Here is an 18,661-nt window from a genome sequence, read left to right on the forward strand (position 1 = left end):
ATTTCACTATGATATTCATAAATGTGGATTTTTAAGAATTTATATAACTTTCTTGGTGTTTGCTATGCTTCATGGATCTTTAAATTGATGTTTTTCATCAAATTTAGGAAATTTTTGGCTATTTAAATATTTTTTTCAGCCCCCACTTACTCTTTTCTTTCTAAGACTCCAAATTACATGTGTATTAAACTATTTGACAGTGTCCCACAGATCTTTGAGGCTCTGTGCATTTTTCTTCAGTGTTTTCTCTAACTACCTATCTTTAGCTTCACTAACTTCCTTCTGTCATCACCGATCTGCTGTTAAGGCCAGCCAATACGTTTTCTATTTCAGTTTTTGTATTTTTAGTTCCCAAATTCTCATTTGGTTCTTTCTTTTTATAGTTTCCATATTTTGTTGCCCTATTTGCGCATTAAGACTATATTTCTTTTAATCTTTTAAATATTTTTTCCTTAGATTCCTGAACATATCTATAGTAGTTACTAAATCCAACATCTGGCTAGCTCGGTGTTAGTTTCTGTTTAACTGCTTTTTTTCTTAACTGGATCATATTTTTTTAAAACATTTTTTAAATTTAAATTCAATAATTAACATAATTTATTGCTGGTTTCAGAGGTACAGGCCTTGGTTCATCAGTCTTATGGGTTATATTTTTTGTTTATTTCTTTGCATGATTATATAATGGCTGTTGTTGATAATTCTCTTGTACACATTCTGGATTTTTGTTATCTTCCCGTGAAGTGTGTTTATTTTTGTTCAAGTTGGTAATTCAGTTATTGGCCAATCACCTTGAACTTATGTAAACCTGGTTTTTATGCTTTGTTAAGGTGATTCTCTGGTAAGCCAAAGTGTTTTCTATGCCCCTCAAACTTGGCAGGATTCAGTCTCCAAACCGTTTCGTTTGCATATTGCTAGTGCTTGGTTTTAGGTTTGTCTGGAGTAGGCCTTTCTCTAGGGCAAAGGCCTCCTAAGGCATGGTTTTTCTGGACTCCCAGGTGGATGCCCAACTTATTAATAAAGGGATAATGAGGTCTCTCCTCTCCAGTGTTGCTGGGCCTTCAACCCCAGCACTGCCTGAATAGTTTTGTTCCAAACCCAAGCTCACAGCGGCTGCTCCTTAATAAGCGTCACTTGGTTTCATCTTCCTCATTTTCAGCACAGCCCTGGGCCAGTTACTCACAGGAAACCCCCACCTGTATTTCTGACTGCTATAACCTCTGCTGCTTGCACAGACACTCGGTCCCTCAGTTTCTAGCTATGAACTGCCTGAACTCTGATCTTTGCCTCCTCAGCTTAGCAAGACAGACTACTTAAATTCTAGCATAATTAGAATTATCTCCACATGGGCTGGGGTTCACTAGCACAGTCTGACATTGCCTGTCGTTCTCTGCCCTGTTTATCAAAGCAGGAAAGCTAGTCCAGTGCCATTTATTCCGTCATTGTCAGAAGTGAAAGTTCCCACCTCCACTTTTCTTTAAGTTGAAGGTAAAACAGGAGTAATAAGCTTAGAAAATAGCTATATTTAAAAAAAGCCCTGAAATTAATATGTCCAGTGTTTGAAATGAATGAAGTTCTGCTTATTGAATTGTAAGGCCACATGATGGTGAGGATGGAAATATAGCTTCAAAAACAACTTGAAATATTTGGGCAAACAGCTTTCTGAGCATGTCATCTCTGATCTCTTCTGAAGAATCTAAAGGAGGTGAAGTGTGAAGTCACAGAAAGCACTAAGCTTATGATCAGAGGCTTACAGAAATAGAAGTTTAGAAATTATCAATAAACAAAATGAAGCTTTTATTTATTTTTTAAAGATTTATTTACTAGAGGGGCGCCTGGCTGGCTCAGTGGGTTGAGCCGCTGCCTTCAGCTCAAGTCGTGATCTCAGGGTCCTGGGATCAGGCCCCGCATCGGGCTCCTTGCTCAGTGGGGAGCCTGCTTCTCTCTCTGCCTCTGGCTGCCTCTCTGCCTGCTTGTGATCTCTCTCTCTCTCTCTCTGTCAAATAAATAAAATAAAATCTTAAAAAAAAAAAAGATTTATTTATGAGAGAGAGAGAGAGTGTGCGCGTGCACGAGTGGGGTAATGAACAGAGGGTGAGAGAGAATCTCAAGCTGACTCCCCATTGAGTGTGGAGCCCGATGCAGAGCTTGATCTCACGACCGGAGACCATGAACTGAGCCGAAACCAAGAATCAGATACTCAACCGACTGAACCACGCAGGCATCCCAAACTCAAACTTTTAATAATAGTATTAAACTTAACATTGAAAGCTACATTTGGTGGTTTATTTATGAGCCCTAAAATGCAGTAAATGCAAATTTTGCTACCTCTAATTAGGCATTATCTAGGATAAGTAATTGCTTTCACAAAGTGAAATAGAGAGGTGGACCTAACATACTACATAAAGGACTTGAACTAGTCATTAGACCATTTATGTTAGATGGCTTGTTTTACGTGGAGAGATTTTTTTTGGAGACACTTTGGACACAATTTTATTTTTAAATTTAAGTGAATTATGTAATTTGCATTTGCTAAAAAAATAATAATTTGCACTTTCTTTCTACAATGTTTTAAGTAAATAGACACATTTTTTATAAATTGCCTCGGAAATTAAAGAAATTTGCTAGTCAAGAATTTCTTGTATTAAATCTGTTTGTAAAGTATGAGGGAGCCCTGATTATTATCATTTTGTTTTTGTAAATTCACATTTGGTCTCCTGAAAGCCCTTGATTTATATAAATGAGTTAAGTTCTCAGAGTTATGTTGTTAGAAAGTATTTTTCCATACCGTGTTTAGATTCCTCAGCCAGCTTATAAAACCTTCTTAATCCCTAATATTCATGATCTAGGGAACTCATAGTAGCGTTCTCATTTTATCTGCTTTCCAAGCAATAGTTTTGAATACTATGCCAGTTTCTGAGGTAGGAGCTATGTGTTGGTAGCAGAAGGCTATGTTGCTCAAGAAGATAATATTCAGAATTTTTTTCTTCATTTCCTGGATGTAGAACCAGTCCAAAGAAAAAATTTCAGAGTGAGTTTTTACTTAGACTTAATTCTTTTTGTCACTTTCTTCTTAGATGCCCTATCCCAGAAAATACCCTGTGCCCTCAAGATGCTCTAAGTTCATCCATTCAGCACCTACCCAGGCCTATCATGAGTAGCTTATACTTTATATTTCCCTCCCTCTCCCCCAAATAAAAACTTGTGCTTGGGTGCCTGGGTGGCTCAATCAGTTAAGCGTCTGCCTTTGGCTTAGGTCATGATCCGAGGGTCCTGGGATGGAGTCCCACATCGGGCTCTCTGCTCATGGGGGAGTCCGCTTCTCCCTCAACTCACCCTCCCCCCACCCCCTGCCGCTTGTGACCGCTCCCTCTTTCACTCTCTCGCTCTCAAATAAATAAAATATTTAACAAATAGGTAAAGATAAAAACTTGTATTTGCTTATTATACTTGAGTTTCCCAAAGTATTAGGAGAATGGCATAATTCTTTAACAATAACAAAATTACCTAACAAAATTCTACTTTGTCACATTATTTTTTTAAAGATCACAATGTCACATGCACCCAAATGTTTATAGCAGCAGTGTCCACAACAGCCAAACTATGGAAATAGCCTAGATGTCCATCATCAGATAAATGGATAAAGAAGTTGTGGTATATATATACACAATGGAATATTATGCAGCCATTGAAAAAAAGGAAATCTTGCCATTTGCAATGACGTGGATGGAACTAGAGGGTACTATGCTAAGCAAAATAAGTCAAACAGAGAAAGACAATTATCAGATGACCTCACTGGTGTGAAGAATTGGAGAAATAAGACAGAGGATCATAGGGGAAGGGAGGGAAAAATGAAGCAAGATGAAACCAGAGAGGGAGACAAACTGTAAGAGACTCTTAATCTCAGGAAACAAACTGAGGGTTGCTGGAGGGGAGGAGGGTGGGAAACATTGGGGAGAGTATGTACTATGGGGAGTGCTGTGAATTGTGTAAGACTGATGAATCACAGACCTGTACCCCTGAAACAAATAATACATTATATACATTAATAAAAAAAATAAAGACCACAATGTAATTCCATTCTCTTTTTATACCATGTGGCAACCCAAATAGGACTAGAAAGTAGGACTGAAGGTGATCTTATTTTCTTTTTTTAAAGATTTATTTATTTATTTTAGAGAGAGCAAGCAGGAAGGAGGAGTAGAAGGGCAGTGAGAGAGAGAGTCCCAAGCAGACTCTGAGCTAAGCATGGAGCCCAACACAGGGCTTGATCTCATGGCTCTGAGATTGCAACCTGAGCTGAAACAAAGAATAGGTCATTTAACCAATGATCCACCCAGGTGCCCTGTGAAGGTGATCTTATTTTAAAAGATTGCTCTTTTAATTTAAAAAGTCCACTTTTTAAATACTTTCAAAATGTCAGGAAAGATACGGAGTGACGTCAGCAAGATGGTGAAGTGGGAAGCCCTAGATCCTCTTTCCCCTATAAACACACTGATTGAGCAACAATTCACAGACAAACTCCCTTTGTGAGAAATCCAGAAACTAATTGAAAGACTCTTGTGCCCTGGATGAATGCTGAACTAGAATCACCAAAGCTGGAGAGAGATTTAAGAAACCCTCTTACCGGAGTCCCTGCCTCTGGCCCAGAGCCATATGATCACAAAATGGCCCCTAGCTCTCTGCTTCTCCCACAGAAGAAGAAGGGTTGGTTTGCATATCGGCACCCCAACTTTTCCAAAGGGGCTCTGACAAGTTCACCAGTCTAGCTGCAGAGCCAAATGGAGATGGTGGTATGGGCTGATAGATGCCATAGATCCTCCTCCCCTGCTTAGCACAAAGTGAGTGGATGACAAATACCACCTCTCAGATTACCCCTGGAGAGAGAAAGAGATCCATGCTTCCAGTACCCTAACTCCTGCACAGCTTCACAAAGAACTGCCATCTATCTTTCCAGTCTTGGAGCTCTGACAGGTTCAACATAGTCTGGCTGCCTAGAGGAGAACAAAGACAGTGGTTTGGACTATCAGACATCATAACTCCACCTTCTGCTCAACAGAGAGTAGGTAAACAGGAACCACAACTGCCCGCTTCTACCTGGAAAGTGAATGAGTTGGTAGACGCCCCCAGAATCTCTGGCTGGAATGAGTGGTAGAGACCTCCTATATGAGGCTAGTTCATGACTGGGAGAAGTGCCTGCTTTGTCTAATGTGGGACACCAGCATGGAGAGTTGAGGAAAATGAGGAACCAGGCAAAGATACTCCAAACAAAGGAAGATAAATATCCAGAAACTGACCATAATGAAACACTTACATGATTATTACATATTAATATACATACTGTACCAAATATACATATTATGCAGTATTATTACCTTGACAATCTAAAAAATACATTAAAATGTGATAGAATTTTTTGCCTGTCAAACTAGTAATCACTTAAATATTATAATCCCCAATGTTGGCAAAGATGCAAGGAAAACAAGCACTTTATCATCATTAGCTTGAATGTAAATTATTAAAACCTTCTGGAAAGCAGTGTGCACTACGTATTAAAAACTAAATCATAACAGACCTTTTGACCGAATCTAGGAATTTATCTTTTTTTATATATATTTTATTTGGAAATATTTCAGCATCAGTTCATAGACGTAGCTATGAAGATGTTCATCACAGCGTTTCTTATGGTAATAAAAGATACTCAATAACAGAGCCATTGAATTATGTTATAATCATAGTATATTCAATAGCTATAAAAATATATAAGTATGGGGAAATAGTCACAATATATTGTTAGAAATGCAACTTATAGAACATTTCTTTTTGTCTATTTTATTTAAAAATTGAATATAAAATTTTTAAGACAGGTTTTTGCTTAATTCTTTTTAATTCTTGTTTAATTCTTTTTAATCAGATAGAATTCACATACCATATAAGTCACCCATTTAAAGTGTACAGTTCAGTGATTTTCATGTGTTCAGTTGTGCAACCATTACCACAGTAAATCTTAGTATTTGCATTACCCCAAGAAGGAACCCTGCGTCTCCTAGGCATCACCCTCCTGTCCTCCCCTCTCTGCCCCCCTCCTTATTTTTTGTTTTATTTTGTTTTTTAAGATTTTTTTTATTTATTTGACAGACAGAGATCACAAGTAGGCAGAGAGGCAGGCAGAGAGAGAGAGAGAGGAGGAAGCAGGCTTCCTGCAGAGCAGAGAGCCCGATGTGGGGCTCGATCCCAGGACCCTGGGATCATGACCCAAGCTGAAGGCAGAGGCTTTAACCCACTGAGCCACCCAGGCACCCCATGCCCCCCTCCTTATTAATCTGCTTTCTGTCTCTGCAGATTTGCCTGTTCTGGATATTTCCTATAAAAAGATTCACGTAGGGACGCCTGGGTGGCTCAGTTGGTTAAGCAGCTGCCTTCGGCTCAGGTCATGATCCCAGCGTCCTGGGATCGAGTCCCACATCGGGCTCCTTGCTCGTCAGGGAGCCTGCTTCTCCCTCTGCCTCTGCCTGCCATTCTGTCTGCCTGTGCTTGCTCTCTCTCCCTCTCTCTCTCTGACAAATAAATAAATAAAAATCTTAAAAAAAAAAAAAAAAAAAAAGATTCACGTAATATGTTGCCTTTTATAACTGACTTCTTTTAGTATGTTGTTCAGGTTAATTCATATCGTAGCATGTGTCAGTACTTCATTTCCTTTTATTGCCAAATAATAGTCCATCATATGGATATATACCGCATTTTGTTTATTCGTTCATCAGTTGATGGACACTTGGGTTATTTCCACTTTCTGGCTATTTCAAGTAGTGCTGTTAAGAACATTTGTATTGGATTTTTGTGTAGATGTAGGTTTTCATTCTTGGATATATACTGAGGAGGGGAATCAGTGAATTATATGGTAACTCTATGTTTAACAATTTGAGGAACTGTCAGACTGTTTGCCAATGCAACTGCACTATTTTACATTTCCACCAGCAGTATATAAGGGTTATAATTTCTCCATACCCTCTCTAATACTTGCTATTATCAGTCTTTTTTATTATAGGGTGATTTTTTTCCTTCTTTTCATGTTCATTTTCCAGTATTTCTGTATTAGTCATGTATCATGACTTTTAAGACTTTTTTTATTGAACAGTTATATGACTGTATTGTTCTAAAAGCCATATAATTAAAGGTTGCAAAATATTTGAACCTTACTTTCATTAAATGAATAAAGTTTATTCTTTTTAATATACCTTTAGATCATTTTTACATTTTAATACTCAGTCAAAACTTTTGTTCCTGCGGAGCCTGCTTCCTCCTCTCTGCCTGCTTCTCTGCCTACTTGTGATCTCCATCTGTCAAATAAATAAATAAAATCTTTAAAAAAAAAAAAACAAAAACCCTTTTGTTCCTGGCTTTGGTGGAAGGTTTTTTTGTTGTTGTTTGATTATTAACAACACAGGCAGGGTAAAGAGATTAATTTATGTAAAGATTTAAATCACAAAGAACAGAATATTTCTGTGTTCACAGAAAATACTGATTTGACATACATTTACCCCAGGTATAATCTCATTATTTTCCTAAATCATCACCAAATTACTGTGTTTCTTCCCATGAACAGTTAGTAGGCATGCTTTTAGGCTGGTATTTGTAGTGATAACCCAAATCCACATTCTTTAAAAACCTATAGAGACAGTGCATTATAATTGTATAATTATTGTATCAGCAGTAGCACCTAAGATAGTGTTAATTTCTTATAAGAAAAATAGAGTAACAACAAGCAAAATACTGAGAATAATTATCCTTACAAGTACTACTTTAAAGCTGGTGTATTTTCACTAGGTTTTATGCCCTTGAAATATATGAAATTTTCTAATGTTTAACTCCTTTATGTATTTTGCTAATGCCTCACATCATGACTCCCTAGTTAAATCCTCATTTTTAATGTGTAGGTTTTGGCAAAATTAAAAGAGTACTAGTTTCAAGCATCTGCATTTTTCCCTCATGTGAACATTCTCTTTTTTTAACAGATGGAAAATGGTTGATCACTACATTAGCCGTGTCCGTGGAAATCTCCAGATGTTAGAACAGCTGGACCTGATTGGGAAAACCAGTGAAATGGCTAGACTCTTTGGCATTCAGTTTTTACATGTACTGACAAGGGGTTCACAGGTAGGAAATCAATTTTCTTACACACTTGAGAGTTCTATGTGAGTGACATACTTTTGCGATATTTGCGGTAATGTGATATTTTGAACTTTCTATGTGGTACTAATATATAGCTGATTAATCAAATCTTATCATTTTATTTTCTGGAAAAGCTCTAATTTCACTTAACAGCTCCATTTTTTATTTTCTCTCCATGCCAACTTTCTGGCCACTGCTAAGTTTTTCATGCTGTTAAAAAACTAAATGACTGTGTCCCTGGGATGATATTTTGTTCCTGAGTATTGTCAGTGTGATTAGGGAAGCCTTCAAAACCCCTTAAAACTAGGGAAGAAGCAGCAAAGAAAGTCTGCCTGTCTTTTGTTTTACATTCCTAATTTCATCATGTTCTAATTCCCAAATAAAAGTTGAATGTAAAAAGGAAGAGGATTTGGGAATCAATATAAGTAACTGTATCACTTTTTTAAGAAGTTAAAAATAGGACCTTAGAAGTAATTTAATTCCTAAGTTTTTAATTAATTTCCCAAGGATATGAGAGATTTTGTCAAATGCATCACCCAAAAAGATTTCATGCATTCATTCAACAAACATTTATTTGAGTACCTTTAGTGTGTTAAATAAACACTATGATAGGCATCAGGGATACTACATTCATTCACTCAGGTTCCTTACCTCATAAAGTCTTTTATTTTTAATTATTTTAATTAGTGTAAGTCTGTAACATTTCTCCATTCTACCAATTCACTAAATATAGCAAAAATAGAGTTCTAATTGCTTTGACATGTTTATTAATAAGCAAAGTATGTTTATTTATTTAATTATATTGTTTATAAGCTATTTGTACCCCCCACAAATTTTTAAAATGATTTGAGCTGGCTTTATAATAAGAGGCAAAGATACTTTAAAACAACATGAGAACATTTCTATGAACCCATGCTGGCTCTTGTGAGTGCTTTCCTTTTCTAATACTCCAAGCCATCTACTTAATAGTGGTTATTATAAACAATCAGTAATTGTTGGATTTAATTTTGTTAGGGACTGGTATGAAGTTGACTACCTTTCAATTCTGAAATCCTTGTGTTTCCTTCTTGGAAAATTGGAATAACATTTATCCATCTCAAGTCTCCTGACTTTCATTCTCTAATTTTCTCAAATAAAGTTCTCAAAGATCATTGGCCAACTTTTCAATGCAACTGTTAAACTCTATACAGTCTTTTCCACACTGTGTTTATTATACATAGATATATACATTTTGTCTTCTGTCTTTCCAAAATTTGACTTATTGTATAAGTTATTTGATATATTTTACAGTTTTTATAAAAGTTGTAGGAATATAGGAAAAGGATTTATGAATGTCTTTTATAGGCACCTGAAAGCTGACTAAATAACCCATAGTCTACAACTGTATTATAAAAACGTATCCTTGGTGCACCTGGCTGGCTCAGTCCGTTAAGCATCCAACTCTTGATCTCAGTTCAGGTCTTGATCTCAGGGTCATAAGTTGAAGCCTCATGTTGGGCTCCATGCTGGGTATGGAGCATACTTAAAAAACCTATAAGAATGCAGCTGTATTCAGAAGAGTAGAACATCCCCTAAATGATTATCATATATTCAGAGACCAATATATTTCTATTTAAACTGTTTCTTCTTTTCTTCCTACTTCCCCTCTTTTCCTGCAGTACCGTGTGGAATCAATGATGTTGCGTATTGCTAAACCAATGAACTATATTCCTCTGACACCTAGTGTACAGCAGAGATCCCAAATGAGAGCTCCACAGTGTGTTCCCTTGATTATGGAGCCTGAATCTCGCTTCTACAGCAACTCTGTTCTCGTTTTGGATTTCCAGTCACTATATCCTTCGATTGTGATTGCATACAACTACTGTTTCTCCACCTGCCTTGGCCATGTGGAGAACTTGGGAAAGTAAGGGTTTTTGGTTTTGGTTTTTGTGTTTGTTTTTTTCGTATTTGTAATTATATTGTTGTGCTTTGTACTTCTTACTAAAATTAGACTTTGAGTGTCTCTTTGTACTTGATACTGTCCTTTTGAGCAAGAGCAAGATGAATGGGCTGTAGCAGAGCTAATTCATTCTTTGTAGTTACCTTACTAATTGACTGGATAACTGTATGACTAATTCAGCATCATGAATGGATGACTCGTGAATAGATCAGTCTTGCAACCTATTTGTTTCATTCTCCATGTACATCCATTTCAGTGGAATAGTTTGAGGATTATGATCTCCTGTCTCCAGCTGTCACCTCCTCTTAACCTCTTAGAAATAGTCAGTAATATTTTTAAGTTAAATTGTTAAGTGTTGGGTTTTATTTACTCATTTCAACCAAATTTTATAAACTAAATGAGAATAACTTTTTTAATGTTCAAAGGAGTATATATTATTCTCATAAGAAATACAGAGTCTTCTTTTATAATGATTTTTATGTATTTAAAACCAAGTTATAGTGTTAGCCTAGAGCATACTCATTCCTTCATAGATTCGTGGAAATTATATTGGTAATCCTGTCTTTTTATTAAGAACAGAAATTTGGAAAAGTTATTTAAAATATTTTTAGTTAAGGCTTAAATTTTTCTTTAAGGAACTTAGTGTAAAGCGGTCACATGTTGAGTTGAAAGCTGGTATTCAGTATAGATTTCGCCCATAAGTTTTAGGATAATGCCATTTAAGAAGTGTTTCTTTTAATAAATTGTGAATATTTAAAGAACTGCTATTTGGTAATAGACCAGTTACAAAGTAAATTAATTCATGTTTAGAATTCATTTGAAAATGAATTTCTACTAGAGTTCTTAGATTCCTAAAATTGTCTAGTATCACTGTTCTATGATTTGAGAAAGTATTTGCTTAATGTTTTCTTTCTTAATAGGTATGATGAGTTCAAATTTGGCTGTACCTCTCTAAGAGTACCTCCAGATTTACTTTACCAAATTAGGCATGATATCACAGTGTCCCCCAATGGAATAGCTTTTGTCAAGGTAATACTCTCTTGTAAGTGAAAGGTATCGACTGTGGCTTAACATTTGGAGAGCTGATGATTTAGATTATATCCTGTTGGCATGTAAAACAAAGGAAAAAAAAACAAGTTTCCTTGAGTATATTATGTTAAAAAGTAAAGATACATGAATCTGCTAAGAAATTACTTTTTAAAAACCAGTTAACTTGTTTTGCATGAATTTAGATTTAAAGTCTTTTAACTGTTAAATTTTAGTTTTTAATGAAATACTGAAAGAAATAAATGTGTATATGTATGTTCTGACCTCTATTAGAATCTGAGATTTAAGTAGCTGTTTGACAATCACCACGATGTTAAGTTATAAAGATTCAGATCGCTTTAATGGGTAAACTACTAATTGTTCTTCTACATTATTTTAAATTAAGGCTATCTTAGAAATGATACTCTAATGTATTTATTGATTGTATTTTTAAGATATCCAAACTAAAAATAGGGTCTCTTTTTTTCTCTCCCTTATCTCCCCTTAAAAGAGACCAAAGAGAGCCTCATAAATGAATAAATTAAAGACAAATAGAAGAGAGATCTAGGAGAAGATTATATTGCCTCTCTTATGCCAACTTCATTCCTTTCTTTTTTTTTCCTATTTCCTTACCAGTGAGTCTGACTGTAATCATGGTACAGTAGGGCAGTTGATGGTAGCATGGACCCCACAAGCCCTCAGATTCATTCTGATGTACTTAGAAAAGTAGCATCATTTTCTACCAGTAAGAGGATGCTGTGTTCAAAGAGTACCCTAAAATTAGATATTTAGATAGGGAAATTCTCACCAGAGACTTCATGACCTGTTCCTTTTTGGAAAATATTACCTCTTTTAACATAATGATATATATTACATCTTAACATAAACATTATGTCTGCTTCATAAGGTACACAGAATGAATTAGAGGTTAGAATATGTTTTCATTGTCACATATGTAGTGGCTTGTTATATTATCTCCCTTTAACAGTATTTTTAAAATTTGCATCTACATTTTGACCCAAAATGTAAAGCTTATTAAAACTAAGATTTTTTAATATTCAGAAGTGTGATTATCCTTATACCTAAGATTTTAATTGTTCAGTCCAACATGCATTACCTTGCACGTGTCTGTGAATCATCTTCAAAGTTAATACTGTTTTGTGGTTTTCATTCCTACTGGAGTTCTCATAAATTCTCCCTAGTCTTGATTAATACAAATGATTTTTTTTTTTTTTTTTTGGCATCAACAAATTTTATCACCTCACTATTCATCCCCTCTTCCAGATTGCTAATAAATATAGGCCGGAGGGGATGGCTTAGTGGTCTAAGCATCACATTTGAAATACCTAGAGTCCCTGGAACTGCAGGTTTGAATGTCAGCAGAGTCAACCCAGCTCATCATTCTTCCAAGGTAGATAAATGGAGTTCCATGCAGATTACTGTGTGGGGTCATTAGGATGAGATCTTTAAAAACTGAGGTTTGTTATGAGTGATACAAATCCCATGTGTCTTTCTGAAAGAGTGGGGGTTTGGATCAAAGTTTTGAACAAAATTTCCCTCTGAACTTGTTGTATGGTCTCTTATGCGCTAGTTGACATCCTCCTTCCTGGAGGTCTCTGAACTCACATGGTAGTGCTACATTAGATTTATAAACATTACAGGAACCATTTAGGAGAAAAGTCCTCTTCAAAAGAAAGAAAATGTGATGATTTTGTATTGATGGCCACTGGCCCTGTGGCCACTCAGTCGTTAGTATGTTTCAATTCATGACAGTTGGCCATTGTTAAACTTTGTGCTTCCTTCTTAATTATTTAAATCTATAACTTTTAAGGGATTTTAAATATTCTTTTTTTCTTTATGATAGCCTTCAGTAAGAAAAGGTGTGCTACCAAGAATGCTCGAAGAAATTTTAAAGACTAGACTCATGGTGAAGCAATCAATGAAGGCTTACAAGCGGGACAGAGCCCTTTCCCGAATGCTGGATGCACGTCAGCTAGGACTTAAGCTTATAGCAAATGTCACATTCGGCTATACAGCTGCAAATTTTTCTGGAAGAATGCCATGCATTGAGGTAAGTGATAACAGATCTGTAGTTTTTTCAAGAGACTAAAGCAGCATTAAATGAATATCTGATCATTGAAGTACTTTGTTTTGTTTAGACTAAAGAGATTCATTTCCGTGATTTAAGATTGGTTTTATTCAAACTGGAGCTTGTATACATACAAAATCTTATGGGTTTTAGGGTTTTCCTCTATGAGAACTCTTCATCATACACAGTTTCTACGTATCTAGATGAGCACATTGTAGCAAACTGTTAGCATGAGATTTAGTGCCACGTTTATAGCAGCATTTACAACAACCTTCATACTAAAGTCCTTTTAATGTATTGACAGATCTGATGCTAGGTTGGTCTCTCCAAATGTCGGAATAACCAACATTCTATGTTTACTAATGTACCAGTAGATGTGAAGCAAAAGCTTTGTTTTGCAGAGGTAGTTGCAATTGAAAGATACTTTTCACAGAATAAGAGTAATTTTTTGCTATTTACTAAAGGTGTTAATTTAACATAAATACAATATAGTGTGACAGGAGTAATGCAGTAACATACTAGTGATTAAGAGCAGAGTAGATTTGTTTTATTGGTGATCTTTTTATGCCAAACAAAGGTCAGAACATTGTGGTATACCACATTAGAAAGGGAAAAACGGGAGAAGGATAAGGTTCCCACACAGCACACAATAGGCAGAATAAACTTCAAAAACTTGTAAAAGGGACTTTCAGTTTCAGGTCCAGCATGTCAGAAGCTCAAAATTATCAGTTTCTTCCCACAACAAGTAAAAAGCTAAACATACTGAAAAATCAGCTCTTCTTAGATGTGTCAGAGAAGTGAGGTTACCGGGCAAACCACTACCCCCAAAATTGAAGAGTCCAGTAGGTAAATACAAAGAATCACAACTCACAAGAGCAGAAACCCAGGCGCGCACACCTCTGCAGGAACCAGTGCTGAGGATGGGGAAAGTGGGTAAGTCTGACACATTAAGACTCCAGGGGACCCAGTCTTCAGGACCCCTACAGTTTTGTGACTTTTACCTCTGTGAGCTCAACCAGGTTCTCAGAGGTTTTCTCTCACAGAAGAAAAATTCCCCTGTGCTTCTGGCAAAGGAACGGGGAACCATTTTGAAATACATCAGAGTGTTCTGTTCTTGACAAGGTCCACCTTCAGGGATACTATTTAACTGGAGCCTATCTGACCTGAGAGAAGGGAAATACCCAGTTCCAAGTGCACTGGCCTTCCATGTGGAGAAAAGGAAATATACCAGCCCACTCTCTATCCTATCCCACCAAAGATGGGGGAAAAAAACAGAAGCACATGTGAAGTCTATAGTCCAGAGGAACAGTTTCACTGAAAGAGTAAGACCTACTCATAGAACTATAGAATACTTCCTCCCCCACAGATGACCACTATATTATTAACGATCTATTTATGATAGTCCTTTTTACCTGATATATGCATCTAACCAAAAAGTAAATAAATAAAGACATACCAAAAGCCAAAAAACACAGTTTGAAGAGACAGACCAAACATCAGAACCAAACTTAGATGTGGCAGGGATGTTGGAATTATCAGACTGCAAATTTAAAACAACTCTTAGGATGCTAAGAGCTCTATGGGTCAAGTACACGCATGAAAGGACAAATGAGCAATGTAAGCAGAGACATGAAGACACTAAGAAAGAACCAAAAAGAAATACTAGTTATCAAAAACACTTTAATAGAAATGAAGAATGCCTTGTTAGTAAACTAGATATAGAGAAAAAGAATCTCTGGATTGGAAGAAATCTCCATCAAAACTGACAAAACTAGGGGCTCTTGGTGGCTCCTCTGCCTTCAGCTTGGGTCATGATCCCAGGGTCCTGGGATCGAGCCCTGCATCGGGCTCTCTGCTTGGTGGAAAGCCTGCTTCCTCCTCTCTCTTTGCCTGCCTCTCTGCCTACTTGTGATCTCTGTCTGTCAAATAAATAAATAAAATCTTTAAAAAAAAAAAACTGACAAAACTAAAAAGTAAAGAGAAAAAAAGATGAAAAAAAAAATCCTAAAACTGGAGCAACTACAAAAGGTGTAACATTCATGTAATAGGGATTCCAGAAAGAGAAGAAAGAAAGGAACAAAAAAAAATGTTTGAAACAGTAATGACTGAAAATTTCCCAAAACTAATGTCAGACACCAAACCACAGATCCAGGAAGTTCAAAGAACACCAAACAGAATAAATGCTCAAAAAACTAAACCTGGAGATATCCTTTTCATACTACAGAAAATCAGTAGTAAAATTAAAATCCTAAAAGAAGACAGAGGGGGAAAAAATACCTTACCTATATGGAAGCAAAGGTAAGATTTACATCCACCTTCTCCTCTTAAATCATGTAAGCAAGAAGAAAATGGAATGAAATACTTAATATTGAGAGAAAAATACTCCAACATTAAAATCTGTACCCTGAAAAATTATTGTCCAAAAGCAAAGGAGAAATGAAAACTTTCTCAGACAAAAATTGAGGGAATTTGTTGGCAATTGACCTGCTTTGTAAGAAATGTTATAAGAAATTCTTTAGAGGGAAGAAAAATGATAGAGGTCAGAAACTCAGATCTACATAAAAAAACAAAACAGCCTCAGAGAAGGAATAAAGGAAAGTAAAATAAACACTTTTATTTTTCTTATTCTTAATTGATCTAACAGATTATAATTTGTTCAAAATAATAGCAACAATGTATTTGATTATGTATGTTTGTATATATGCTTATGTATAAGTAAAATGAATGACAAATGACAAAAGGGTTGGGAGGAATTGGATTATTTCATCATTATAAAGCACTGCACTACTGTGATGTGGTATAGTAGTATTTGAAAGTGGTATATTGAAAGTAAGTGTAGGGTGTCTGGGTGGCCCAGGGGGTTAAGGCCTCTGCCTTCCGCTCAGGTCATGATCCCAGCGTCCTGGGATCAAGCCCCATATCGGGCTCTCTACTCAGCAAGGAGCCTGCTTCCTCCTCTCTCTCTGCCTGCCTCTCTGCCTACTTGTGATCTACTTGATAAAATCTTAAAAAAAAAAAAAAGAAAGAAAGTAAACGTATATTTCAAAATCTAAGGCAACAACCACTCTTATAAAAAGTAAGAGATAATAATTGGTATATAAAAAAGAGAAAATGGAATCATTTCAAATAGTCAAAATCACAAAAGGCAGAAAAAGAGAGGAAAACAAAAATAAGGAACAAAAAACAAGTGCAACATATAGGAAAAAATAAAATCAGTAAGGGTAGTTGAACTCAGCAGCATCGTCAACTGAATATAGTGGGTATTTATAGAATACTTCATCCAGCCACACGCAAATATGCATTCTTCTCAAGCTCGCATGGAACATGCACCAAGACGCACCACATTGTGGGTCATAAAACACACCTTAACAAATTTACAAGGTGTAAATTATATAGTGTCTGCTCTCAAAGCACAATGCAATTAAACTAGAAATCGATAATAGAGAGCTGGAAAAATCCCCACATGCTTAAGATTAAATAACACATGGGTCAAAGAAAAAATATCTTGAAAGAAATTTTAAAATATTTTGAACTAAAGGACAACACAACTCATCACAATTTGTGGGAATCTGCAAAAGCAGCAAATAGAGGGAAATTTATATAGTATTGAATCCATTATTAGAAAAGAAGAGACACATCCAAAACTAATCATCTAAGCTTTCACCTTAGAAAACTAGAATGGAAAAAAATTGTATCAATTCTCTACAATCGCTTTCCGATATTACAAGCAAAAGGAATACTTTATCATTCATACTGTGAGGCCAGCATGATCCTAATACCAAAACCAGACAAAGACATTACAAGAAAACTACACACCAATATCTCTCATGAACATAGATGCACAAATTTTCAATAGATATTAGCAACCCAAATCCAACAATTTATAAAAATGATTATACACCACAACCAAGTGGAATTTATCCAGGTATGCAAGCTGGTATAACATTCAAAAATCATCTAATAAGCTCCATCACATCACATACAGGGTTAAATAAAAGCCGCATGATCATAACAATAGATGTAGAGAAAGCATTTGACAAAATCCAATATCCATTCATCATAAAGATCCTCAGTAAACTAGGAAGAGGGGAACTTTCTCCGCTTTCTAAAGAATATCTACCCCAAAAAAGCCCACAGCTAATATCATACTTAGCTATGAGAACCTTGAATCTTTCCCACTAAGATTAGGAACAAAGCAAGGATAACCCCCCCCCTCACCACTGCTTTTCAACATCATAAAAGAACTGGAAGTTAATGCAGTAAGACAAGGAAAAGGACATAAAAAGTATACAGATTGGGAAGGAAAAAATAAAAGTAAAACTGTCTTTGTTACGTATGGCATAATCCTCTCTGCAGAAAATCCAAAAGAATTAACAAAAAATCCTCCTAAGCCTAATAAGCAGTTATAGCAGGGTGGCCGAATATAGGGTTAATACAACAAAACTCAGTCATTTCCTGTGTACCAGCAATGAACAAATGAAGTTTGAAATTAAAAATGTAACACCATTTATATTAAGCACCCCCCCCAAAATGAAATACTTTGTATAAATCTAACAAAGTATGTATAAGATCTCTATGAGGAAAATGACACAACTGGTCAAAGAAATATAAGAAGAGCTAAATAAAAGGAAAGATATACCTTGTTGATAGATAAGAAGTCTCAGGATTGTCGAGATGTCAGTTCATGTATAGATTGAACGCGGTCCTAGTCGAAATCCCGGCAAGTTATTTTGTGGATATTGACAAACTTGATTTCAAAGTTTACATGATGAGGTAAAAGACCTAGAATAGACTACACAATTTTGAATAATAAGCTCAGAGGACTGACAGTACCTGACTTCAAGACTTACTAAACTACATTAATGAAGGTAGTGTTGTACTGGCCAAGGAATAGTAGTGGAACAGAATAGAGATTACAAAAATAGACCCACATAAATATAGACATCTGATCTTTCACAGAGGAGCAAAGGTAATATAATGTATTGACAATAGAAGATAGTCTTTTCAATAAATGGTGCTGGGATGACTGGATATCCACAATCAAGAAAGTCAGTCTAGACACAAATCTTACACGCTTCACAAAATTAACTCAAATTGGAACACAGAACTAAATATAAAACACAAAACTATAAAACTTTTAGAAGATGGGGTGTCTGGGTGGCTCATTGGGTTAAGCCTCTGTTTACAGCTCAAGTCGTGATCTCAGGGTCCTGGGATAGAGCCCTGCGTCGGGCTCTCTGCTCAGCAGGGAGTCTGCTCCCCCTTCTCTTTCTGCCTGCCTCTCTGCCTACTTGTGATCTCTGTCTGGCAAATAAATAAAATCTTTAAAAAAAAAAAAAAAAACTTCTAGAAGATAAACATAGGAAAAATTCTACATGATCTTGGATTTGGTAATGGCTTTTTAGATATGCAACTCCAAAGGCACAGTCTATGAAAGAAAG

The 18,661-nt window shown here is 36.0% G+C and overlaps 1 protein-coding gene across 2 annotated transcripts in view; it reads left to right on the forward strand.

The window, feature by feature from the left end:
- The window catches only part of LOC111158218 (REV3 like, DNA directed polymerase zeta catalytic subunit), a 183,512-nt gene that overhangs the window by 139,804 nt on the left and 25,047 nt on the right, over window positions 1–18,661 (forward strand). Inside the window, exons 22-25 of one of the 2 annotated variants that reach the window (XM_022520135.1) lie at window positions 8,010–8,151; window positions 9,825–10,069; window positions 11,026–11,134; window positions 12,996–13,202. In XM_022520135.1, the coding sequence (XP_022375843.1) occupies window positions 8,010–8,151; window positions 9,825–10,069; window positions 11,026–11,134; window positions 12,996–13,202 (703 nt within the window). Of the gene's footprint in view, window positions 1–8,009; window positions 8,152–9,824; window positions 10,070–11,025; window positions 11,135–12,415; window positions 12,532–12,995; window positions 13,203–18,661 lie in introns of those variants that run through there. The other variant, XM_022520136.1, reaches the window with a different exon arrangement.

Source organism: Enhydra lutris, unplaced genomic scaffold (genome assembly GCF_002288905.1).
Source record: "Enhydra lutris kenyoni isolate GAN:26980312 unplaced genomic scaffold, ASM228890v2 scaffoldscaffold58, whole genome shotgun sequence".
Taxonomy (NCBI): domain Eukaryota; kingdom Metazoa; phylum Chordata; class Mammalia; order Carnivora; family Mustelidae; genus Enhydra; species Enhydra lutris.